Raw genomic sequence first — 27,646 nt, 5'->3', positions numbered from 1 at the left:
GCAGTGCCAAGATTATTTTGTCTAATTTCCAAAGGAAAGCTCATTTGGAGAAATAGTTTAAAATTTATAGTGCTCACTGCTTTGTTGTTGTGGTTATGCTGTACTCAGTCATGTCCAACTCTTTACGACCCAATGGACTGTAGCCTGCCAGGCTCCTCTGTCCATGGGATTCTCCAGGCAAGAATAATGGAGGAGGCAGCCATTTCCTACTCCAGGGGATTTTCCTGACCCAGGGATCAAACCCATGTCTCCCCTGGATTCTTTACCACTGAGCTACCTAAGTACTTTAAAAGTAATAAGTTTTCTGTTGTGGAAATAATGCACATTTCTGCTTATTATTCTTTTCTTATGTCCCATGCCCTGCTTTGCATTTTTAAAAAAGAAGTTGACTTGCCTGAGATTGGTCACATTCATGATAATAAGTGGCAAAGTTTGCACCACTTGATTATATACTAGTCAATTAACAATCTCAAAGAATTTACTCTAGACTCTTGTAGCCACTTTGAAAGTATTTGCTCTGTGAAGTGTAAACGGCTGAGGACCCCTTTAGCTCTTTAGTGAGTCTGTTTCCTAGCTACGGCGCACCACTTTTGTTTCAACCATTTTTTAAACTTCTTCACTTTCTCTGTTTTCATTACTGTCACTGGAAATTGGATTTCTTTTTGGTGACATATTAAGGTAGGAAATAAAGCTCTTACCACTTCTTGAGTTACTGTGTGTGTCACCAGAAGTAGAAAGCACAAATCCTAAGCTCAGAATCAGATGCTTGACAGTCACTTGGCCTTGGTCACTAGTAAAGTGGCTTCTTCCACATACCAGGGGCTTCAGAAAAGTGACAAATGTTTATATAATCTGCAGCTTTAGTACAAAGGGAGGCAAGGTATAGACAAGACGCTACCACAAGAGCACTCTGCAGAGGCTTAGCTCTATATATTTTATATATTTTTTAAAATAAAAATATTTTTCCTCTTTAGATTCCTCTCTCTTAGCCTTCTAACCCAGAGTTTCTCTTCAGAATCTTACAGCAACAGCAAGCCCAGGTCCATGCTATGGTTCTTTCCATTATCATGTCATTATAGCATGGGGAGCTAGCCAGTGTGTTTTAAGGAAAAGGTGTCGGTGTCGTATGGCAGAAGTAGGCATTCTGAGGGTATGAGCAGTAGCTTTCCCTTGTCTTTTAAGTTCTACTCCGGCCACTTGAAGAAGGAATGCTATTGGCTACACCTGATGTCATAAGTAGGTCACCAGATAACACCCAGTTCATGAGCGGTCTTGGGCTGATTATCTACAGGTGTTCCATAGATGTGCCCCGTGTCTGCCAGGAACTGTTAGTAGAATCAAGGTGGAAGACCCCTTTTATTTATGTAGGGTTCATATCCTCATTGGGATGTATCTATGACCTCACCAGCTTTCTGTCCTAAATAAGATGGGCTAGTGTGATGGCCTATGAAACAGTAATATGCTTAGAGTCTCTAGTCTCTGGTCAAATGAAATTAAGGCACAGAGCTGAAGAGCTGATGTTACTCCAGGGCGGTGTTCCTCACCCTCTAGTGTGCATCAGAATCATCTGTAGGGCTTGTTAAAACACAGATCACTGACCCCACCTCCCGAATCAGTAGGTCTGATGCGGGATGGAGAATTTGCCTTTCTAACAAGTTTCCAGGGGCTGCTGCTGCTGCTGCTGCTTCAGGGAGCACTCGGAGAACACTCTGAGGCAAGTTGGTGAGGACGTGTTGCTCTCCTTTCTAGGGTGAAAGGAAATTCCTTTTGGAGGAAAAAGCATTGGCCAAATTCAAGCTGCATATGTGTTGCCAAGGGTGTACTGATTTCTTGCATTAAAAAGACCACATCTGTAAAACTACCTTATACATTTGATTAAGGTTGCTCAAGACAATATATTAATAACATATCCAGTTAAAATGGACAAATGCCAAGAATTGCTACCCATGAAGATGGGCATTACTTATCTCTGAAAGCCCCATCTGCAGTATTGCTTTTGATTTCCTGCCATGGTAGAGGGAGATCTCTAATATTTTTAATTTGGCTACTTCAACCATAAAAATGTTTATCCGGGAAGCCAGTATGGTACTTGGGCAGACTATGAGTCTTAGGCAGCTTCTAGGGCTGGGAAAGCCAGTGAACATAACTTCCAAGGACAGGAGAGGGGATGAGAGACCTCCAGTTGCCAGGGTCTAGCTCATGGGTCACGTCCTCCCCATTATCTCCTCCAACAAGATCCCACCAAGCCCCTGTCAAAAACCCACTGATCATCTAACCCCCAAAAGACCAGCTCTGAAGCTACAACATTGAATCCAGAATCAATACATTTGTGTCAGTATATCTTAGCCCCATCTAAAATTTCGTCCTTTCCTCCATAATCTAGCACCCTCAAACCAATGTAAATGTATAGTGTCTTATAAACAATATATAATCCTTTTTCCAGATTTAAGTTTGACTTGACCTTTCCAGAGCACAGTGGGTAGAACTCTACCTACAGATGAAGACATTGAAGAATGGTGGGAATGGGGTATGAGGCTATTTATTTTCTTGTTACAAAGTATATCTTTCAGAGGAGTGCCCCAGCAGACAAGGGATGAGGGTCTGCCTTGAGGGCTGTGGGTTTAGAATCCTGCCTGGGTACTCTGAACCTTGTCGTGTATCCCCATGTCACATCTTGAGGTCCCACTCATCACAGTATCCCTCCTTATCACTATATCATTAGATCTCTTCTACGAAAGGGAAGCAAATTTAACTGATGTAATTTGGCAACCTGCAGGATCAGTCCGTACCTTTGGTTTTCACCTTCAGCCTTGAGACAGTAAAGCGGTACTGAGGCCAGTGGATGGTCTGTGTGACTGAGCCCAGTTAAGATTCTGGCGGGCAGGTGCGGAGGTCATCTTGTAACTGCCCGAGACAGGCCTCACGTGTGTGTTTTCTTGCTTACTAAAGGTGGCACCTACCAGTCTGGAGTGGCCTTTAATCCTTGTGTTGCACCCCACACCTTGAACCGAGAATTCAGGGGTGCCAGTTTGTCACTGTCTTCCTAAGCCGAACAGTGCCCTTAGAAGCACTCACTTCAGCCCACGGGCCTTGAGTACATGACACTCTTTATACCTTTCTCGGCTTCTGTGGTAGCAACCACTCAGCCTTGTCTCCACTGGGCACATCATTCTAAGAAGTTCTTTGAATCTGAGTGATTATAAGATAACGCAGTTAATTGCTTTTCTGCTACATACCACGGGCTTCCAGATTTCCATCTTTAAACACTAATAGAACGTTCACTCGCTTTTGGCCCCAGTTAGGCCGGAAAACTAGTTCTAGAATTCTTCTCATTTCACTGAGGTCGTTTACAACTCATTCTTTATATTATTGCCATGCTGGCTGGTCTTCTTGGTTGCAAACAATAGAACCCCACTTTGACTAACTGAAGCAGAAAATGGATGGATGTTGGGTGGCTTGTCGGATCATTGGAGAGGCTGGAGAACCAGAGAGAAGCAAAGAGGAACAACACACAGTTAAGATCATGCCACAAGATCAGCCCATCACCAGCGCCAGTGGGCACTTCCTGAACCATTGTCTCTGGACACTTATTTTGGCCCCGTGCATATTACTGATCCCACTGCAGATGCATCAAGGAATCTGACTGTTCTTTTGTACAAGAATCTCAACACCTGGAAGAATGGCCTAGCTTAGATTTTGTGTCTGTATTTTTGTTGTCAGGTTGCATCCATCCTTGAGTTTGTGCAGCGTTCCACCTACTTTGGGATTCCCCAGAATTGTACTTCTGGGCAGATGGAAATGAAAATGTTCACCCTAGAGCTCAGTAGACAGAGTTAGTTAACTGACAAGGAGAAATGTTCATCGTAGTACCAACAGTTGCTTTGAAATGTATGTCTACCTCTGCTATTCACGTCTTTGTCAGCTTCTTCATAAACTTTTTGAGACACAAAGTGTCCTCAGAGGCCATCCTGGAGTTCGTCACATTTATTTTCCTGATGAATGTTCTGAGACTCAAAGACAGAAAGTTTCCTGCCAGAGGTGACACCAATAGTTAACGGCAGAGCTGGGACCATAACTACAGCGCTGGCGTTATTTCCAGCAAAGAATTAGATAAAATCCTGCCGTGCTAAATACTAGTTAAATAACATGATGATATCCTGAGTACAAGGTTAAGGACACAGGAAATGTCACAGTGAGTCATGTTAGTAGTCTTTCTGCCTCAGTCAAGGTTTGGTTTCTGATAATGAAACCCAGGACATTTTATGGAAGAACATAGATGATTTCTATCAAGAATTTTATTTAAAAGAAGAGGGAAATATGCTTCTGTTTTAACAACCATTTGGGATGAGTTCATTAACGGGCTGACTACCCATTATTTAAAGTGCTATTATGTGTTATAAAATTACCTGTTCCAGAATTACCAGCTTCAGGAGGTGCATGTATCATCCAGAATATGATAAACATAGTTTAAGGTTTTATTGTCTTTGAGTAATGTGTCCTGTGAACCTTGGTTTTGTTTTATGTTAGACGACTCGGCCCTCTTTTGATATCCTTCTTCGCCTCCACTCACGTTGGCATTCCTGCCTGTGTTGTGCTTTGGGGAAGAGTAGTTTTCAGGGAGAGCTGGGTGGCAGCTTAGCATCAGGGTTGCAGAGGACAAATCTGGAGTCGTATGGACCCAGGTTCCTGTCCTGGTTGCCGCTTACTACTTACTGACTCTATAAAAGGTGCTCTTGGAGTGTCTGTGTCCCCGTCTATGAGGTGGAAATAAGAATGTCCCTTCACAGACTTGCTGTGAAAAGACCTGGTATATGAAAAAGCACAGTTTACGGTAGGTGCTGGTTTATGGTAGGTGCTGAATAAATCAAAGCTCTCATTTACTATCAGTAACATTAGCTCGGGGATAAGGCCCTTAAAGTCTAATTCAGACTGGTTGTGGGGATTGCAATAACAATTTCCATAAGAATTGGATTCCATGTTTTCACTTGTAGTCTGAGGGTTTGGATTAGGTTGGTACTTTTCAGACGTGGTCTCTGGAGGTGCTCTGAGGTTACTGGAGGGAAAGGGGAACAGTGAGAGGTGTCTCAGAGGGAGGGCTTCCTGTTCAGCCAGTGCAGCTGTGCTTTTATTTACTGAATGTTTTACGCCTCTTTGTACCTCTTACTTAAAGAAACTATTCCTTGGCAGAATGCACACATACACACACACGTTTTAAAAACAAAGTCCCTCCCAAGTCTAAAATTCTAAACAGCTATTAGCTTGTAACGGAGCGTGAACATTAGTACTCCACACTGGATCAGACCTGAAGACATGCTTTGTTTGTCCTGTACATTATTTTACATGTTCACATTAAGTTTTCTTTTTATTTGGAGACTTCTCATACAAATCCAGATTCTGTTTTCTTATGAAAACTTGAAATACTGGAGAGTTCTGTGTTCCCACTCCCTGATAACAGTCTACTAGAAGTGAGTAGCAGCTGCTACCCAACTACTCCTACCCTTTTGAATTTATCTGCCTGGCCACTAAAGGTGTCTTGAGTTGTCAACATCTGATTTATCCCTGTGGACTGCATAAACAACGTTATTGGATTAACCAGTGTTGACACTATAGAAGGATTAGACAGAGGATGTGACTTGCTGTATTTGCCCCATAAGAAAATTGTTTTAATGTAGCAAAAGGTACCAGAGAAGGCAATGGCACCCCACTCCAGTATTCTTGCCTGGAAAATCCCATGGATGGAGGAGCCTGGTAGGCTGCAGTCCATGGGGTCGTGAAGAGTCGGACATGACTGAGCAACTTCACTTTCACTTTTCACTTGCATGCATTGGAGAAGGAAATGGCAACCCACTCCAGTGTTCTTGCCTGGAGAATCCCAGGGACGGGGGAGCCTGGTGGGCTGCCATCTATGGGGTCGCACAGAGTCAGACATGACTGAAGCAACTTAGCAGCAGCAGCAGCAAAAGGTACATGTGTTAGTTTCATTTTGTCCACCCAGGACAATAATAGTTCTAAAGTGCTGACCCTCAATTTATTTATAGCTGTTGGGTTAGAAGACTTAAACACAGTGTGTTTTAATTCTTTCCATCATAAGATTCAATTTCCAGAGACTCAGAATTTGTAGGAACTAGGCTGTCTTGCAGAGAAAGCAATGGCAACCCACTCCAGTGTTCTTGCCTTGAGAATCCCAGGGGTTGGGAAGCCTGGTGGGCTGCCATCTATGGGGTCGCACAGAGTCGGACACGACTGAAGCGACTTAGCAGCAGCAGCAGCAGCAGGCTCTCTTGGGACAGCAAACAAAGAGGTAAACGCTACAAGTTGCTCACGCCTCCCCTGTTCCACCTCAGTCCCAGAGGAGGATACCCACACAGGCTGGGCATTCTCCCCCTCGGGACAGAGAAAATGGAAAAAGTACTCTACTGTTTGCTCTCCAGCTAGCTCCTGTTAGTGGTTTAGGCTTCAGGATCATTCAAATAAGGGAGATGCAGTGTATCTCCCTTATTTCCCTCATAGCTCAGTTGGTAAATAATCTGCCTGCAATGCAGAAGACCCCAGTTTGATTCCTGGGTTGGGAAGATCTGCTGGAGAAGGGATAGGCTACCCACTCCAGTATTCTTGGGCTTCCCTTTTGGCTCAGCTGGTAAAGAATCCGCCTGCAATGCGGGAGACCTCGGTTCGATCCCTGGGTTGGGAAAATCCCCTGGAGAAGAGAAAGGCTACCCACTCCAGTATTCTGGCCTGGAGAATTCCATGAACTATACTGTCCATGGGGTCGCAAAGGGTCGTACACAACTGAGCAACTTTGACTTTCAGTGTATAATCATGGCAGCCCTCTCTTTGCTCAGTCACTTGCCCCATCAGGGCAAGATGAACTCTGTACTGGTCCAAAGTCCTCCACAGCTCTTGTCCTCTAATAGTTGGGCATGCCTTTAAACCAGACTTGTTCACTGCAGTGTACTCCTTGGAAGGAAAGTTATGACCAACCTAGATAGCATATTCAAAAGCAGAGACATTACTTTGCCAACAAAGGTCCGTCTAGTCAAGGCTATGGTTTTTCCAGTGGTCACGTATGGATGTGCGAGTTGGACTGTGAAGAAAGCTGAGCACTGAAGAATTGATGCTTTTGAACTGTGGTGTGGGAGAAGACTCTTGAGAGTCCCTTGGACTGCAAGGAGGTCTAACCAGTCCATCCTAAAGGACTAACCAGTCCATCCTAAAGGAGATCAATCCTGGGTGTTCATTGGAGGGACTGATGCTGAAGCTGAAACTCCAATACTTTGGCCACCTAATGCGAAGAGCTGACTCATTGGAAAATACCCTGATGCTGGGAGGGATTGGGGGCAGGAGGAGAAGGGGACGACAGAGGATGAGATGGCTGGAGTTATCACTGACTCAATGCACATGGGTTTGGGTGGACTCCGGGAGTTGGTGATGGACAGAGAGGCCTGGCGTGCTGCAGTTCATGAGGTTGCAAAGAGTCGGACATGACTGAGCAAATGAACTGAACTGAACTGAATCACATCTCATATTTACTTACTAATTTTTTTGTCTACTTGGTCTTTCATTTACTAAGAATTATGCATTGAAATTTCCCATTGTGATCATGGAATTATCCACTTCTCCTTGTAGATTTGTTGCTTTGCATCTTATATATTTTGTGCCATTTTATTAGGTTAATGCAGTGCTCAGCAGTGTATTTTAAAGTTTATCTGTTGCAGTTTGTCTGGAATCTGAATGTTTTGTAGCCAGAGATGTCTAATTGGTCACAGTGCTGAAAGTAGAAGTCTTCATTCTCCTTTTTATTTTTCAGAGATGTCTCAGTGTTCATAGTTCAATGTTCATAGTTCACTGATGAGACCCTTTCCCTATTTTTTGTGTAGCTATAGATTTTCTATAGATTTTCTTTTTTATCTTCAAACATTTTCTCACATTTCAGTGGCATTTGGAAAGAAAGAATATATTCTATAAGATCAGTGCATTCCCCCTTGATTCAGATTTTTCATCTTACTCTACATGTTCTCTTTGGATAATTTCATTCAATAGTTTTAGTTACCATTTTTATAATGATGACTTGCAAATCTGTAACCTTAACCTAATCTCTTACCTGAAGAGCTCCTTTTATTTAACTTCCTGTTAGTAGATATAGACATTCACATGTCCCATGGGCAGTTCTTACTGTCCATCAACAGGAGTATGGGTAAGCAAATTTTGATATAGCCATACAATAGAGTGTTTGTGTTAGTCTCTCAGTCGTGTCCAATTCTTTGCAATCCTTTGAACTGTAGCCTGCCAGGCTCCTCTGTCCATGGAACTTTCCAGACAAGAATAGTGGAATGAGTTGCCATTCCCTTTTCCAGGAGAACTTTCAGACTCAGGGATCAAACTCAGTTCTCCTGCATTGCAGGGATTCTTTACCATCAGGAAGCCCAGTACAGTAGAGAACTACTCGGCAGTTGTAAAGAATGAAGTGTTGATGTACAGAACAACATGGATGAACCTCAAAATGATGCTAAGTGAGAGAAGCCAGACAAAAAAGAATACATACTGTATGATTCCCTCTATGTAAAATTCTAGAAAAATACCACTATATAGCAATAGAATATAGATTAGTGATTGCCAGGGAAGGTTATGGGTGGGAGAGAGGGTGTTGATGAGAGAGGGGATAGGAGGGAGGGATTACCAATAGGCAAGAGGAAACTTGTGGTAGTGATGGATAATTGGTACCTTGATTATGGCAATGATTTTAAAACCTATCAAGGAATGCACTTTATGCATGTTCAGTTTATCATACATCAGTTATACCTGAATAAAGCTGGGAAAAAACTCTCAGAATTAAGGACTTTTAACAGGAAAACAACAACCCTTGCCCACTATTCTCTATCACCACCCAAACCTCCTCCCTCATGGCAGGTACTTTGAGCTCTTTTGGGTATTCCCCTGCTACGTAGGCCATATTCTACCTAATATGCTTAGTTTGTTATTTATTGATTAATGAGTTTACAACTTCAGGCAGTATCTGTTCAGTCTTTCCTCCATTATGGTAGTTGATAATTTATTTATCTTATTCTTCCACTTTTATGTCTCTCAACCTAATACAGTATGTTGCACTGCTGAATCAAGCAGTATACTTTGATTACATTTACTTCTGTAATTCCTCTGCCACCACCCCCGCCCCGCAGTTAATGCAGCATTTGCATCTTTCCCCATTTGCTTTGTTTCCTGTGTACCTATGGCTGATTTTTTTCAGATGTTCCAGCAGGCCTGTTAGACATATAGCAGTAATTATCCCAGATGCTCAGAATATCATATAATCTGTCAGTTCCAGTCCCCCACTTCCAGCCCCTTGGAGATCTTCCTCCTTTGCTGTCTGCCTGTCCTCTTATCAGTACACTCTGGCTGCTTGATTTAGATTCTCAGCTGTTGTTCTGTGGCTTCCTCTTGCCATTCTTAGTGTTGGGTCAACTAATTCCCGAGTCCCATGTCATTTTCCTTCCTGATTTACTCATATACTCCTTCAGTTGGTTTTAGGAATACTATATCCTCTAGTTGCTTCCTTAAAAGGCATATTTGAAAGTTAAAAATTTGCTTCCTCACAGGGCCCAAAAGGTCATTATTTTACTGTCACCTAAATGTTTGGTTGGGTGTAGAATTCTAGATTGAAAGTAATGCTCCTTCAGAATTTTATGAATTATTTTGGCATTGTCTTCTGACATCTGATATTATCAAATATTCAGAATATTTGGTATTTTGGAAATATTTATGATCTTTTCTTCATTTTGGTGGTTTGAAATTTTTTGACATGCCTTGTCATTGTTCATTCATTGCTCTGGATAGTTATCATTTATTCAGTAAATATTTATAGATAAATCACTCTGCTGCTGCTGCTAAGTCACTTCAGTCGTGTCCGACTCTGTGTGACCCCCATAGACGGCAGCCCACCAGGCTCCCACGTCCCTGGGATTCTCCAGGCAAGAACACTGGAGTGGGTTGCCATTTCCTTCTCCAGTGCATGCAAGTGAAAAGTGAAAGTGAAGTCGCTCAGTCGTGTCTGACACTTTGCAGCCCTATGGATTGCAGCCCACCAGGCTCCTCCATACATGGGATTTTCCAGGCAAGAGTACTGGAGTGGGTTGTCATTGTTCTACACTCACCAAATGGTTCTAGGCACTGTGGATACAGCAGTAAAAAAACAGACGAAATCCCTTCCCTTTGTGAAATTTATCTTCTGACAGTGAAGGAAGAAATAAACTAGAGAATATATCAGTTCAGTTGCTCAGTCATGTCCAACTCTTTCCAGTGCCATGGACTGCAGTATGCTAGGCCTCCCTGTCCATCACCAGCTCTTGGAGCTTGCTCAGACTCATGTCCATCGAGTTGGTAATGCCATCCAACCATCTCATCTTCTGTCGTCCCCTTCTCCTCCTGCCTTCAATCTTTCCCAGCATCGGAATCTTTTCCAATGAGTTGGCTCTTCGCATCAGGTGGCCAAAGTATTGGCGTTTCAGCTTTAGCATCAGTCCTTCCAATGAATATTCAGGACTGATTTCCTTTAGGATTGACTGGTTTCATCTCCTTGCAGTCCAAGGGACTCTCAAGAGTCTTCTCCAGCACCACAGTTCAAAAGCATCAATTCTTTGGCTCTCAGCCTTCTTTATAGTCCAACCCTCACGTCCATACATGACTACTGGAAAAGCCATAGCTTTGACTAGACAGACCTTTGTCAGCAAAATAATGTCTCTGCTTTTTAATACGCTGTCTAAGTTGGTCATAGCTTTTCTTCCAGGGAGCAAGTGTCTTTTAATTTCATGGCTGCAGTCACCATCTGCAGTGATTTTGGAGCCCAAAAATAAACTAGAGAATATATAAAACTGGTAATATAATGAGATGTCTAATAATGATAAGGACTATAAAGAAATATAAAACATAGTAACGAACCGGAGAAAGACAGTATAATTTTTATGTAGGGCTGGCAGGGTATGCCTCTCTGAGGTAACAGTTGAGCCAAGACACAAGCTGTGTGACTACCTGGAGGAGAAGTGTTCCAGATGAAGGGAAAAGCAAATGCAGGATCCTGACATATACATGGGATGCCGAGAGGCAGAGAGCCAGTCTGGTGGCAGTGGAGTAAGAGAAAGAGTTAGAAAATGAGACTGGAGACATAGCCAAAGGTCAGGGAACTTAAGGCCTTATAGGACTTAATAAGGACTTTGAAATTTTTTTCCTTTGGGGTCTTTTGGACAAGGATAAATTTGCATTTTAAAGAATCAGAGAAATCGACTGTAAGATTAGCAAGAGTGGTAAGTAGTGAGACCTGTTGTTTGGTTGCTCAACTCTTTTGCAACCCCATGGATTAGCACGCCAGGCTCCTCTGTCCCTCATATTTACCAGGCAAGAATACTGGAGTGGGTAGCCATTCCCTTCCTTCTCCGGGGATCTTCATGATGCAGTGATCGAACCCTTCTCTCCGAGACTCCTTCTTTAGAAGCTGGTTCTTTACTACTGAGCCACCAGGGAAGTCCAATGAGATCTGTTAGGACTATTTCAGTAGTCTAGGTGAAATATATACTGGCTTAGATGTAGTAACTTAATAACAGGGAGTCCATATAGTCAAAGCTATGGTTTTTACAGTAGTAATGTAAGAGTTGGACCATAAAGAAGGCTGAGCGCCGAAGAATTGATGCCTTCAAACTGTGATGCTGGAGAAGACTCCTGAGAGTCCCTTGGACTGCAAGGAGATGAAACCAGTCAATCCTAAAGGAAATCAGTCCTAACTATTCTTTGGAAGGACTAATGCTGAAAGAATTGATGCTTTTGAACTGTGGTGTTGGAGAAGACTCTTGAGAGTCCCTTGGACTGCAAGGAGATCCAACCAGTCCATTCTGAAGGAGATCAGCCCTGGGATTTCTTTGGAGGGAATGATGCTGAAGCTGAAACTCCAATACTTTGGCCACCTCATGCGAAGAGTTGACTCATTGGAAAAGACTCTGATGCTGGGAGGGATTGGGGGCAGGAGGAGAAGGGGACGACAGAGGATGAGATGGTTGGATGGCATCACCGACTCGATGGACGTGAGTGTGAGTGAACTCCGGGAGTTGGTGATGGACAGGGAGGCCTGGTGTGCTGCGATTCTTGGGGTCGCAAAGAGTTGGACACGACTGAGCGACTCAACTGAACTGAACTGAACTGAATGCTGAAACCGAAACTCCAATACTTTGGCCACCTGATGCAAAGAGCCGACTCATTGGAAGAGACCCTGATGCTGGGAAAGATTGAAGGCAGAAGGAGAAGGGGACAGAAGAGGATGAGATGGTTGGATGGCATCACTGATTCAATGGACATGAGTTTGAGCAAGCTCCGGGAGATGGTGAAGGACAGGGAGGCCTAGCATGCTGCAGTCCATGGGGGTTGCAAATAGTCAGACACGACTGAGCGATTAAACAACAGCAACAACAAATGGTCACATGTGAGATATATTTTGAAGGGAGAGCCAATGGATTTGCTGATGGATTGGCTATGGAGTGAGAAAAGGAGAGGACTAGAGGATGAATCTTTATTATTTTTTTTAAATATAAATTTATTTATTTTAATTGGAGGATGAATCTTTAGATTCTTGGCCTGAGTAACTTGGCGAATGGTGGCACCAGCTCACTGAGATGGGGAGACTAAGGCAGTGTTTGGCGGATAGGGCTCAGTGGGTTTGAGTTGTGTTTTCAATGTGTTAGGTTTGAGATGCATGTTGACATCCAAGTGGAGCTGTCCACAAGGCAAATGGTCATTCAAGTCTAGGATTCACAGGCAAGATAGAGGCCAGAAATTGTGAATCCTTCATGGAGAGATGGTGTTTAATACCGTGATTCTGGATTTGTTTCTCCTGAGGAGTTGAGTATACAGAGAGTAGACAGAGGTCTGAGGAGTGAGCCCTGGAGTACTTCAATATTTCCAGTTGGGAAATGGAAGAAATCAGAAGAGGAATGGAAGAAATCAGAAGAATGAGATCCATAGAAATTCAGGAAAATTCGTATTCTAGAAGTCAGTTGAAAAAAGTATCTCAGGAGGAGGGCAGGATCTACTGTGTCAAATGTTAAGAGTTGAGTAGAATGAGGACTCAGAATTGACCATTGGATTTGACAATTTGAAGCTTATTGGTAACTCTGACAAGCAGTTTCACTGAAGTATGCAGACAAAACCAGATTGGAGAGTGGGCTCAAAAGGAAATGGAAAAGCAGAATTGAAGAAAGTGGGTAAAGGTAACTATTTTCAGGTGTGTTTTTTTTTTAATAAAGAGGAAGAAAAAAAGAAATGATACCTGAGTTGGAGTGGGTATATGGAGTCAAGGAAAAATTTTTTTTTTTTTATGGTTAGAGATAATAGAGTAAGTTTGTATGATGGAATCACTGTAACAGAGGGGGGAAATTATTGCAAGAATAGGAGACCATTACCAGAGGAAAGTCCTTGATTAGAAAAGTGGGAAGGGATCCAGTGTACAAGTGCAAGACTTGGTTATGAGTTCAAGCCATTCAACCATTGAAATAGTAGAAGAAAGGGAATATAGATAAAGTAGGTTAGTAGAAATTATCTTCTGATTATTTCTGACTTTTCAGTGAACTAGGAATAAAGTCATCACCTGAGAAGAGAATGTAAACGAGTTTGTTGACTGACATTTTAGCCCAGACATGTTTTAGTGGCAGGATTGCAATGTGCTGCCAACATTTCCAATGTGGAAACTGGCATCCTTCCGTTCTGAAAAATATTCTTAATTTCTTTATTTGATTGTCACTCCCACTCCCATCTTCCTTGTTTATTTCTGTAAGTCCTTTAGTCAGGAGTTGAACGCGTGGACTGGTACTCCTATGGCCTGTCTCTTCTTTCAGCTTTATCTTCTAGTGCTTCTATAGAGTTTTTAATTTCAGCTATCTTGTTTTTTAATTTTTCTTACCATCTTATTCTTTTTAATGGAAGCAATAGCTTCTCATTTAACTTATTAAGGCTTTTGTTTGTTTTGTGATTTGTTTTCTTCTATTCCCTGGATAATCTCTGTTTCCTCCACATTTCATTTTATCCGCTCGCTTATTTTAGTTTCTGTCTTTTGTGGTGTTTTCTTCAGATGCCTGATGATGCTTGGCTGCCCGGTATGTTTGTGTGGGGCACTGAAAAGCTCTGTGTGAGTGAATGGGCCTTGTTACTGGTGGGCAACTAGCTTTTTCATTGTCAGTGTGTAGAAGTCTTTTCTCCAAAGCGTTTGGGTTTTTCCCAAACTTTGGGGATGGTAGGTATCTGCCCGTTTGCCGGCCTTTGGGAAACAGAGCAGAAGAAGGCGAGGGCTTCCCGTTTCCACAGGCAGCCTGTTCCTCAGTCCCTCCCTTCACTGTGGATCGTGCTTTTGCCCTGCTCTGTGCCTGATACCCAAGTGCCAAACGTTCCATCCAAGTTCCATCTCTTCTGGAAACAACCTTGGTAGAATGCAGTGGTCATCTGGCTGCCTGGGTAGGGGCGGGGGGTGACATAATGAGGAACTAATATGTAAACGTTCCTCCAGTTGTAGCCTTTTATGCTACTCTGTGCTTCAAAGAACTGAGACTCTCAGATTTTTTAGGGCAAACGAATCAGCTCATTCTCATGTGAATCCCTCCACTCCAGCTTTGTCCCATTAAGTCACTTACCACTCCTCTAGTAGCTTTCTGTCGCTCAACGTTTGGGGCTTTCTTTTTTGTTGTTTTGTTTCATGTTTGTTCTTTGGAGAACTCTGATATGCTAAAGTAGTTTCTCTTGTTCGCTTACTAATGGATCTGTCCTGTTAATAAGGAAGCAGGGAGGGGGGAAAGGAGATAAACATGTGTGCTCAGTCTACCGTGTTTTTCCAGAACCTATCCACACTCCCTAAAGGGTAATAGTCACAACAACTAACATTTCTTGAGTACCTTATGCCAGACTCTGTTCTAAGCACCTTACATTTATTAACTTTGTATTCATAACAATCTTGTGTGTGTGTGAGTCACTCAGTCGTGCCCACCTCTGCCATCCCACAGACTGTAGCCCACCAGGTTCCTCTGTCTGTGGAATTCTCCAGGCAAGAATACTGGAGTAGGTTGCCATTCCCTTTTCCAGGGGATCTTCCCAACCCAGGAATTAAACCCAGGTCTTCTGCATTGCAGGCAGATGCTTTACCATCTGAGCCACTAGGTTGAATATTGAGTACGTAACTATATGCTTGACACTGTTCTAAGCGCTTTACATTTATTAACCTTGTATTCATAACAATCTTGTGAGACAAGTACTATTATTATTGCCATTTTACAGATTAAGAAACTAAGGCACAGTGAATTTAAGTTACCTGCCAGAGTTATAAAACTAGTAAATGTGGAACTAGCATTCAAACACAGCTGTCAGACTGTAGACATCTCTTGCCTAAAATTCTCCTAGTATCCCACTCCTTCTTTTATAATCCAAGCAATTTAGCATGTCATCTGTGCTCTCTGTGATCAGGTCAAGGAACCTCTTCTTCAGTCTCATCTCTGTCTACTACATCCTTGACTTCAAGTATTTGACCTTGTATTCTAGTAATACTGAACTTCTTTCCCTGAATCCACCATATTCTTATGATCCTCATGCCATTTTTCATGCTGTTCCCTCCACCCCAAACATTCCTTTATTCTCCAGTATGCTCAGTATAGTGATAGGATATTTTAAGATATACTTGCATGCATGCCCAGTCATGTCTGACTCTCTGCAGCCCCATGGACTATCACCCACCAGGCTTCTCTGTGCATGCAATTTTCCATTCACGACTACTGGAGTGGGTTGCCATTTCCTCCTCCAGGGAGCATATACTTATAAATTGAATATTTGTATAATTTATTTCATCTACCAATCAACTCATACTTTTGATTTAACCCTAATGTCTGCTTCAAAAATGCATAATTGTATAAATTAATATTGCACTGTGTATAAAGGGTTCTTATGTCCAATTAAACACTTATCTCCTCAGATTTGATTGTATTGAGAGTGAGATTTAAAATTCTTTTGGAGTCTAAGTGAAAAAGTATATGCTAAAAAATTCATTTGTTGTATTAAAATGTTTTCTAACCTCTTATTATTTTTTTAATAGATTTTTCTTCCTCTTGCAAATCTGGAATGTTCACCAAATGTTGAAACTTTCCTTTGCAAAGCTTTTGTACCAACCTGCACTGAGCAAATTCATGTGGTTCCACCCTGTCGGAAATTTTGTGAGAAAGTGTATTCTGATTGCAAGAAATTAATGGACACTTTTGGGATCCGATGGCCTGAGGAACTTGAATGTGATAGGTAAATTATGTTTTCAGCTGAAAGCTACTAATGGTATTTTCATATTGGTATTAATTTTCAAGAATGTTAGTGACAAGCTTTCATTATTTGTCAACAACTGTTTATTGCACACTTAATATATGTTGCTGCTGCTGCTAAGTCGCTCCAGTCGTGTCCGACTCTGTGCGACCCCATGGACGGCAGCCCACCAGGCTCCCCTGTCCCTGGGATTCTCCAGGCAAGAACACTGGAGTGGGTTGCCATTTCCTTCTCCAATGCATGAAAGTGAAAAGTGAAAGTGAAGTCGCTCAGGGACTGTCTGACTCCCAGGGACCTCATGGACTGCAGCCCACCAGGCTCCTCCACCCATGGGATTTTCCAGGCAAGAGTACTGGAATGAGTTGCCATTGTAATATGTGTTAGGCACTTGTATATCAGCACTGTACACCATGGTGAGCAAAACCAGACTTGGTTCTTGTTTTTAGAGAACTTACAGTGGGGTGGGAGGAATAGAGAGTAATCAAATAAGCATAAAATTAAATGCACAATTACGCCTGTGCTAATACAGTGAGTGAGGGTGCAAAGTTCTTTGAGAATGAATGAAGATGCCTTTGCTCTAAACTGGGGGGAACTGGCATTATTATCAACTCATGGACCTTTCTGCTTATGTCTTGATTAATTACTTTCATCTGCTAATCTTTAGACATTGGACGCTTGTAATTTGAAATATTCTACTCACATAATGAGACCTCATATAATCTGGGAACGATGGTGACAGATCTCTTTTTGTTTCTTTATCCATAGACTAAAGAATCTCTAGAGCCTTTGTGGAACTCATCCACTTCTGCTAGATGTATAATCATTTTCTAGAACAACTGATAATACATAGTAAAGTGAAGGTGTTCTTACTGTACATTTTAGGAAATCCCCTTATATGGAAACTTTTCCCCAAACAAGGAATCATATGCAAGAATACTTATTGTAGCATTACTCATGATTTTTTTAAATGAGAAAAAGTCTGGGGGCTTCCCTGGTGGTCCACTAGTTAAGAATTTGCCTTGCACTGCAAGGAACACTGGTCTGGGAAGATACTACATGGCACAGAGCAGCTAAGTCCATGCACCACAATTACTGACCCCACACCCTAGAGCCCATGAGCTGCAACTACTGAAGCCCATGTGCCCAGAGCCTGTGCTCCGCAGCAAGAGAAGCCACGCAATGAGAAGCCCCCACACCAACAAAGAGTAACCCTCACTCTCTGAAACTAGGAAAAGCCCTCTCGAGCAATGAAGAACCATCACAGCCAAAAAAATAAAAGGTTTTTTTAAATGAGAAAAAGTCTGAAAGTCCATTGTAAGAATAAATAAGTCGTGATGTACTTACATACTAGAATACTGCCATACAGTTATGAGTGTGGTTGACCTACATCTGTCAATATAGATAAATCTAAAAGTTATAAGTAAAAAAAAGTATGATGTATATAGCACCGTGTCAAAAAAGTTCAAAACCTGTAAAACAATACTGTGTAACATTATAGTTGGAAAAAGCATAGTAAGGGAGGAGAAATAAAAACTGAACTCATAGTAATGAATACTTTGGAAGAGAGAGAGAAAAGAGAATAGGAGAAGGGGTCCCAACGGTATCTGTAATAAAGTGAAACTGATATACTACCTTTTGAAAAAACTAGTAGATACATCCATGTTTTTATATGGGCATATATTTTATTATTTTCTAATCTTTCTAAGGCATATTTAAAATGCATTCTCCTTTAAAATCTCCACTAATTTCTTTTTTTTTTTAATTTTTAAACTTTTTGGCCATGTGGTATGTGGAATCTTAGTTCCCCAACCAGGGATCAAACCCATGCCTCCTGTGTTGGAAGCATGAATCTTAACCACTGGACCCACCAGGGAGGTCCTCCACTAATTTCTAAACCTTGTAGCTCCCCCAAAATAATTCTGGTGTGTAGAAACTCAGTGATAAAGTTCTGCACAAAACAGAAACATCATTTGTATCATTTTTGACTGCCCTGAACAGGGAGGCAAACAACCATACCGCAACGAAATGGTGACGTGAGTTCAGCTGGGCCCAGCCTTCCTCTTGGTGATCTCCTTGCCCTTCTTCATAAACTTAGAGATCGCTTGAACTTGGTCTTCTCCATCTAGGGAATGTTCTCATTTCATTCATTTTAATTATCATCACCTTACTATGTGGCTGATCTACTTTGCTTATGGATATTAGAAAATAAAAATTCATTTCCCCAAGACTTATATTTCAAAATATTTCAAACAGATAAGCCAGCATCTTTTTGTCTAGAGACTACCAATCAAGATAAATTCTTTCTTAAACACTTAGCCTTGAAATCAGAATTTATTTAACAGTTATTAATTGATCGTTTTCCAATTAAGGGCATTTTCATGTTCACGTGCTTGATACTTAATATATATGTTAGTGTATTGGGGCCCCATTAACAACTACAAGTTTTTAGTCAATTTCAAAACTTCCTCCCCAACTGTAAACCTGTATCTGCTTAAGGTTGTATGTCTCCCCATCAGTTATGAATGCATAAGAAGGGACTTCCCTGGCAGCCCAGTGGTTAAGAGTCCATGCTGCCAGTAAAGGGGGTGTGGGTTCAATCCCTGGTCAGAGAACTAAGATTCCACATGCCATGTGGCTGGGCCAAAAGATTTTAAAATGATAATAATAGTAAAATAATTTTAAAATGAATGCATAAGGAATATTTTATAGTTGTGAAGTATAGCATTAAACTAGTAACTCAAAAATGTTGGCTTCTTTTATTTTTTGTTAAATCTTTACAGATTACAGTACTGTGATGAGTCTGTTCCTGCAACTTTTAACCCACACACAGAGCTTCTTGGTCCTCACAAGAAATCAGAACAAATCCGAAGAGACATTGGATTTTGGTGTCCAAGGCATCTTAAGACTTCTGGGGGACAAGGCTATAAGTTTCTGGGAATTGACCAATGTGCACCTCCATGCCCCAACATGTATTTTAAAAGCGATGAGCTAGAGTTTGCAAAAAGTTTTATTGGAATAGTTTCAATATTTTGCCTCTGTGCAACGCTTTTCACATTCCTTACTTTTTTAATTGATGTTAGAAGATTCAGATACCCAGAGCGACCTATTATATATTACTCTGTCTGTTACAGCATTGTATCTCTTATGTACTTTATTGGATTCTTGCTAGGCAACAGCACAGCGTGCAATAAGGCAGATGAGAAACTGGAACTTGGTGACACAGTTGTTCTAGGCTCTCAAAATAAGGCTTGCACCATTCTGTTCATGTTTTTGTATTTTTTCACCATGGCTGGCACTGTGTGGTGGGTGATGCTCACCATTACTTGGTTCTTAGCTGCTGGCAGAAAATGGAGTTGTGAGGCCATTGAACAAAATGCAGTGTGGTTTCATGCTGTTGCGTGGGGAATACCAGGTTTTCTCACCATTATGCTTCTTGCCATGAGCAAAGTTGAAGGAGACAACATTAGCGGCGTCTGCTTTGTCGGCCTCTATGACCTGGATGCTTCGCGCTACTTCGTCCTCTTGCCACTCTGCCTCTGTGTGTTTGTCGGGCTGTCTCTTCTCTTAGCTGGCATTATTTCCTTAAATCACGTTCGACAAGTTATACAACACGATGGCCGGAACCAAGAGAAGCTGAAGAAGTTTATGATTCGAATTGGAGTCTTCAGTGGCCTGTATCTCGTGCCATTAGTAACTCTTCTGGGATGCTACGTCTACGAGCAAGTAAACAGGATTACCTGGGAGATAACTTGGGTCTCTGACCACTGTCGTCAGTACCACATCCCATGTCCTTATCAGGTAAAAGCTATCATTTGTATTATTTCACTATTTAATTTTAACATGGCATTCCCTGGAAATATCTTTGAATTCATCATGAAGCTAAAATTAGATTTCAGGTGAGAAAATCCAATAGAGGGAAATGTTCCCTAGGCATCAGCTGAAACTGGGATGAGTGTCCTAAGAGTTGTTTCCTCAAGTTTTAGCTTCAGTTACACTGATAGTAAAGTGCCTCCTTTAGCTGATCTTTTAAAAATTAAGTTAGATTGCAAAGGCAGATGAATGATACTGAAGAATAGAGTCAGAAGAACAGGTTCTTCTCATATGGAGAAGAAGAGTAACTTTTGCTGAATTGGGAGTAGCTTTTAATTCTTGCAACTTCCCTGGTGGCTCAGATGGTAAAGCATCTGCCTGCAATGCGGGAGACCCGGGTTCGATCCCTGGGTCGGGAAGATTCCTGAAGAAGGAAATGGCAACCCACTCCAGTATACTTGCCTGGAGAATCCCATGGACGGAGGAACCTGGTAGGCTACAGTCCACGGGGGTCGAAAAGAGTCGGACACAACTGAGCTACTTTACTTCACTTTCATTTTAATTCTTTAGTTAGTTGAGAAAATCTTTGTGTTTATAATAACATGATATGTAATGTATCATTTTATATTTTACTCGTATATACTTTTAAAAACAGAATTTTTGCCTAAACTATCCTGTCATTTCTTATGAAAAAAGCACAATTAAAACATGATTTATGTGTTTCTGATACTTCTGATTAAAATTGTGATTTTAAGATTTAAAAGTATCTGAAAATAGAAAATCTCTTAGAGCATTTTAGTTGAGTTTTTAAAATAGAAGTTTTGTGCTTTGTTTTTAATAGATTTTATAAATTTTTCTTGAATATCTATATATGGTACTGACTCCTGTTACTTGTGAGTGCTATATCATCACAGTGTATCAGATCAAGCAATGTATGGACTGAATTATTTTACGTAGTAATTTATATTCTAGAAAGTTACTGCACTGTAACAGTGAGACCTATTTTACATACTGATACATGGGGATAATGGTTTCACCTGCCTTACAGCCTGTTCATAGTCTGTTATCCATCATCTGTACTTACTATATAATCAATAAGGAAGTACTCTTAAAGTGATCCTGCCATATTTTGTCCTAGATTGCTCATATTTTTGGCAAACTAGGGGGGAAGGCAACTGTTCAGTTCAGTTCAGTTCAGTCGCTCAGTCGTGTCCAGCTCTTTGTGACCCCATGAATGACAGCACGCCAGGCCTCCCTGTCTATCACCAACTCCCGGAGTTCACTCAGACTCATGTCCATCGAGTCGGTGATGCCATCCAGCCATCTCATCCTCTGTCGTCCCCTTCTCCTCCTGCCCCCAATCCCTCCCAGCATCAGAGTCTTTTCCAATGAGTCAACTCTTCGCATGAGGTGGCCAAAGTACTGGAGTTTCAGCTTTAGCATCATTCCTTCCAAAGAAATCCCAGGGCTAATCTCCTTCAGAATGGACTTGTTGAATCTCCTTGCAGTCCAAGGGACTCTCAAGAGTCTTCTCCAACACCACAGTTCAAAAGCATCAATTCTTCGGTGCTCAGCCTTCTTCACAGTGCAACTCTCATATCCATACATGACCACTGGAAAAACCATAGCCTTGACTAGATGAACCTTTGTTGGCAAAGTAATGTCTCTGCTTTTGAATATGCTGTCTAGGTTGGTCATAACTTTCCTTCCAAGGAGTAAGTGTCTTTTAATTTCATGGCTGCAGTCAGCATCTGCAGTGATTTTGGAACCCAAAAAAATAAAAGTCTGACACTGTTTCCACTGTTTCCCCATCTATTTCCCATGAAGTGATGGGACCAGATGCCATGATCTTTGTTTTCCGAATGCTGAGCTTTAAGCCAACTTTTTCACTCTCCACTTTCACTTTCATCAAGAGGCTTTTGAGTTCCTCTTCACTTTCTGCCATAAGGGTGGTGTCATCTGCATATCTGAGGTTATTGATGTTTCTCCCGGCAATCTTGATTCCAGTTTGTGCTTCTTCCAGTCCAGTGTTTCTCATGATAAATTATAGTTTATTCACACAATGAAGCAGCGTTTAAAAAGAATGAAGTGTTCTATTTACATTGATATAGAATGGTCTCCAAGAAATATTAGTAAGTGTAAAAAGAAAGATATAATGCATAATGTATAGTATTTTGATATTGTATAACATTCTAAAAATATTTGAAAGTTTATGCTTGAAAGAAAAGTATAATTTAATTTTTACAAAATTTCCACATTTTTTTCATTTTACTGATGCTTACTTTGTTCTCACCAACCTAGTTTTTATAACATAAACATCAATAGTGCATAAAGACTCTGAAATGTATGCTCTTAAAAATGAGTTTAAATGTATTTTTTAATAGATCATAGTTAAGGAAAATAGGTAAATATTGAGAGGCACATATTTTGGGAATTATAAGAGGCTGCTATACTTACAGGAAAAAAAAATACCAGATATCAAGCCCAGATGTAAAGACATCCTTCCTAAATACATTTGATGTGTTATTCCCTTTCTATTTATATATTTTGATAAAAGTTCTTTGTTCAGAACTTCCGTGAGGAATGTATTACACTTATATCACTATTGATTATGCCGTATCAAACATTTCATAAGACCAACTGATTTATACTTTTGTTCAAGTTTTGCATTAACTGTATAGATTTCTCTTTACTTTAAATTTATCACTGAAATTCTTCTTATTTTTTTGTAGGCAAATACAGAAACTCGACCAGAATTGGCTTTATTTATGATAAAATATCTGATGACATTAATTGTTGGCATCTCTGCTGTCTTCTGGGTTGGAAGCAAAAAGACATGCACAGAATGGGCTGGATTTTTTAAACGAAATCGCAAGAAAGAGTAAGCATCTATTGAATTATCTGACATTGTTTTAAAATAAATAGATCAAATACCAAGGAACTATTCAAATCATCACTGTACCAGAGTTTCATTATATTACCTGTTTTTTCAAAGTCTTTTGAAAGTCTTGAAGTTTTTTTTCATGGAGAGAGATGCTTTATTTTAGTATTTGTTACAGTAGTCTTTGACATATACTATTCTATTGAAATATAAATACAAAGTTTGTAAAATGTACATTTTCTTTTCATGGCTTATAATATATCCAGTATTATTACTGCTATCATTGAATTCATTGTTTTGGGTTCAGCATTGTAAATAATTTTATCCTTTTTAATCAGTGATAAAAGATGAAATGGGTCAAATATCAATATATATTAAGCAACATAGAATATGATTCAAATGTGGTATATGATCATTACCTTTAAATTTTATTACACATAGTACTGACTTAACATGTCACTTATTTGCCTTAAGATGGTAAAAATTTCAACTTATGGAATATTCTTTAACAACATAGTAGAGTTACATTTATGAGTAAATAGTTAACTTTATTATTTATATATGTTATAAATTGTGTGCTATCAATGTAATACAAAGTTTTTTAACTGTTTCAAATTGGTTTGATTAGTGAACATTTTTGTGGTAAAAATTTTAGAACCTTTTTACAAATTAATTTTTGAAGTCTGAAGAATTCATTTAACGGGACTTTAATTTCTTTGAACTATTATTATATCTCTATCCCTGGTGGCTCAGACGCATTGCAGGTGGATAAAAACTCCACCTGCAATGCGGGAGACCTGGATTGGATCCCTGGGTCAGGAAGATCCCCTGGAGGAGGGCATGGCAAGCCACTCCAGTATTCTTGCCTGGAAAATTCCATGAACAGAGGAGCCTGGCAGGCTACAGTACATGGAGTCAGACACAACTGAGTGACTAAGCACATCCCATATTTATATGCCCACACTAACTTCAGAATAACTTGCTATAACTTGAATATTAGAAAGAAAGCAATTATATTTAAACAAAGACCATTAATTCTATTCTATATTCTCTCTCTCTCTGGTTTACTTTCATATTTTATATCTTTGTTTATGATACACATACAGATAATCCCCTACTTTATGCCAGTTTGAGTTTTTTTGCCCTTATCTTTTGATTTTGCATATTTAATTTCCTTCTACTATTTATGCTGACAAAAGCCACTGACAGTGTATGCACAAAAGATTTCCCTTCATGGCAATCTACTGATATCTCATAGTGTTTATAATCCTAGATTTTTATAAATAGTGTAAATCATATAGAATCTAACTTGAATGAATAAGGGTTTTTGGCACAAGATGTGTGATATGCTTTACGGTTTCTATTATAACACTTAACCTTTATCCAATAAACTCTCTTCTTGAATTTTCTTCCAGTCCAATCAGTGAAAGTCGAAGAGTGTTACAGGAGTCATGTGAGTTTTTCTTAAAGCACAACTCTAAAGTTAAACACAAAAAGAAGCACTACAAGCCAAGTTCACATAAACTGAAGGTCATTTCCAAATCCATGGGAACCAGCACAGGAGCGACGGCAAATCATGGAACTTCTGCAGTAGCAATCACTAACCACGATTACTTAGGACAAGAAGCTCTGACAGAAATACAAACTGCACCAGAAACATCAGTGAGAGAGGTGAGAGGGGATGGAGCGAGTACCCCCAGATTAAGAGAACGGGACTGTGAGGAGCCTGCCTCCTCAGCAGCACCCAGCTCCAAACTCTGCGGGGAGCAGATGGACAAGAAAGGCCACGGCCGGGCAGGCAAGGTGAATGACAAGAGCAGTGTGTCTGAAAGTGCGCGGAGTGAAGGAAGGTGAGCTTGGACTTGATTCTCTTAAATCATAGGACTGTTTCAAATACTGCCTTACACATTTTTCATTAAAGCATAACATTAAAGCAAAACATGCATTCTTTGAGATGACAGGTCTATACATTTTTAGTCCAAGTCAGTTTGGGATTAAGAAGTCTGGATTCTGCCTATAAATGCTCTTTTATAGTTTAATTCTTAGTATTGGGAAGAGCCTTTTACGTATATTGTTCAAATAGAAAAGTAATGTTCAGTTCTATGGTAATTGTTAAGAGTTGCTTACAAATTTAGGGAAATGTTTGATTCATGTAAAATACAGGCTATTAAGTTTCAGTTAGCCCCACATTATAATACTGTCTAAAAGGTATTTGTCATTTTATATGAGTTTGATTATAAAATGTTTTTATTTTCTGAACGTGAAAGGATATTGACATTACCTTTAATGAATTTTTCCAAATGATCATAAGTGATCCAAACACAGGTAAGTACTGAATTAGCCAAAATATTGACAGCTGACTACTTTAAGGTCTCAAGGCTGTCTTACCTCATCCTCCCAAACTAGACCAAATGTACCTCCAACAGCTTTTGCATACTAGATTATGTATTATTAGATAAATGCCTTTATTGTCCCCTAGATTTGTAAACTCCTCAGAGGTGAAGCTGAGGTCATTCTCATCTTTGTGCTCCCAGCCTCTTACACGGGGTCTAATCCATGGGGGAGAATCAACAAAAGGTTTGCTAAACTAAGGGCAGGAATCCTGTCTTATTCCCCATAAGATACCATGCCTAGCCCGTACAGGGGTGATGCTTGATGACGTTTCTGAAGTTAGCAAAAATTGTTTTTGAAAATAAATTATTTGTACTTTGAGGTGTTAAGAGTTAATTATTTTCTGATAAAAGTGGTTACCGATTAGCAGTTAAAACTCATGGAAAGAGAAATAGCATTTGTAAGGACATCCAGCATCACGTCTGTGCTTTGGTGTGTATGTACATCAGCTTTTGTTGTTTTACCTAGGGTAACCCCGAAGAGTGATGTCCCCGAAAGTGGCCCAGTGCAGAGCAACAGCATGCAGGCGTCCAGTTCTCCAGAGCCAAGCAGCCTCAAAGGCTCAACATCACTGCTTGTTCACTCGGCTTCAGGAGTTGGAAAAGAGCAGGGCGCTGGCGGTCGTTCAGATACTTGAAAACCAGGTCATCGTGTTACTGAGAAGTGGATTCCTGCTACACTGGAGGTGACAGCACACTGTCTGACAAGAATCACTGTTACAGTCTTCTTTTGCACTTAAAGCTACATCGCCTCTTGTTACACTGAAACCAGTAGATTCTGAGGATATGATTCATTTCACACAGAGGTTAGTGGCAGCAATATACCCCCCCAAATGGGAATGTGCAGGTTAATAATATTTTTCAAGTTGTGTGGGGGGAGAGACTGTTAGAGGAATCTTCCTTTTCTATTTATGAAGATTCTTCTGTGTCAAAAGTGTTTTAAATTGTACTATGCTGTTTCACTTTTCTAGTATAAAGTCAAGATTTTTCTTTGCTGAAGTATTTAAAACTTATCTTTATATCATTTTTATATATTTGAAAATGAATTTTTATGTTTTGAACTTTTTTTAGAAATCCTGAAGTCTATTCAGATATTTTTATTATGTTATTCCAATAGCTGATTTTAGCACTATTTTGGTAGCTTTTACATTGAATTTCTAAGAAAATAAGTATCTTTTGTAGTATGAAAAGTAGTTGATACACTGAAATTCATTTATAATGGAAATTCAACTTTAAAAATCTATTTACCTTATCATCTTCAATGTGTGAATTTTATGAAGTCTAGTTGTTTTAGGAATTTCACAGATCTATTATGCAACTGAAATAAGGTGCTTACTGAGTGTCCAATGTTGATAATATTATGCTGCTGACTGATCCTTCTGATTTTTTAAAATGAAATGTTCTGAAGGATTAGTGGATGAATTGTTACTGTTTTATAAATTAAGCCAAGTGCAAGATGAATTGTTACTGTTTTATAAATTAAGCCAAGTGCAATTGATTTCCTTTTTTAATATATCATGACTACCCAAGATTGTGTTTGTATGACCATTTACAATTGCTTATACATTTAACTTTTGTTTTTTAAACATTTCGAATACTACAGACTTTGCATTTTTGCAGTGTCTTTCTCAGACATAATGTAGAATTCATCTGTGCAGCTAAATAAGATTTTGCTGAATATTCAAACATGTGCTAGCAGTATTAGTGCCAAATGGAAAAAGTATATATATAGTCCTGATAAACAGAATAAAATGTATTTCATGTAACATACTTTGAAATATTAAAGAATTTTCTTAATTTTGTTTTCAATGAATATCTTTCCCTGAACGAAACTTTCTTATACTTTTGGGTTTTTTCTCTTATTTAACATTCTGTTAAAGCATAAAAAGAAAATCATCATGTACTGTATGAAAAATGTAAATATTAACTTTTCCACGTTTTTTAACTTTGTATACAAAAATTTTGTGATCTTTTCAGTAATAAAATGTTCTCTGTATTTGAGATTATAGAGTAATCTATGGTTATGCACAGTGTTCTGGCCCAAGAAGTGGTATAGTTTTTCAGATTGGTGGCTCCATGACTAATAAGCCAGAATAGACTCTTTTTTACCTGGAGAATCAAAAGGCAGTCAAGGCTTGTGTTATTTCTTCTTTGCCACAGTTTCTTCTCAAAGTATATTTCCTGTTCAGTCACTGAGTCACATCCCACTCTTTGCAACCCCATGGACTACAGCATGCCAGGCCTCCCT

General features: G+C 40.0%; 1 protein-coding gene across 2 annotated transcripts in view; it reads left to right on the top strand.

The window, feature by feature from the left end:
• Nucleotides 1-27,396, top strand: part of FZD6 (frizzled class receptor 6) — a 36,501-nt gene extending 9,105 nt beyond the window's left edge. For both annotated transcript variants that reach the window (XM_027561395.1, XM_027561394.1), the window contains exons 3-7: nt 16,103-16,299; nt 19,098-20,115; nt 22,860-23,008; nt 24,424-24,858; nt 25,868-27,396. In XM_027561395.1, the coding sequence (XP_027417196.1) occupies nt 16,103-16,299; nt 19,098-20,115; nt 22,860-23,008; nt 24,424-24,858; nt 25,868-26,036 (1,968 nt within the window). In that variant the 3' untranslated portion in view covers nt 26,037-27,396. The remainder of the gene's footprint in view (nt 1-16,102; nt 16,300-19,097; nt 20,116-22,859; nt 23,009-24,423; nt 24,859-25,867) is intronic.
• The last annotated feature ends 250 nt before the right edge of the window (nt 27,397-27,646 follow it).

Source organism: Bos indicus x Bos taurus, chromosome 14 (assembly GCF_003369695.1).
Source record: "Bos indicus x Bos taurus breed Angus x Brahman F1 hybrid chromosome 14, Bos_hybrid_MaternalHap_v2.0, whole genome shotgun sequence".
Classification (NCBI taxonomy): domain Eukaryota; kingdom Metazoa; phylum Chordata; class Mammalia; order Artiodactyla; family Bovidae; genus Bos; species Bos indicus x Bos taurus.
The sequence above is the reverse complement of the archived record's forward strand: the minus strand, read 5'-3'. Positions and strand labels throughout refer to the sequence as shown.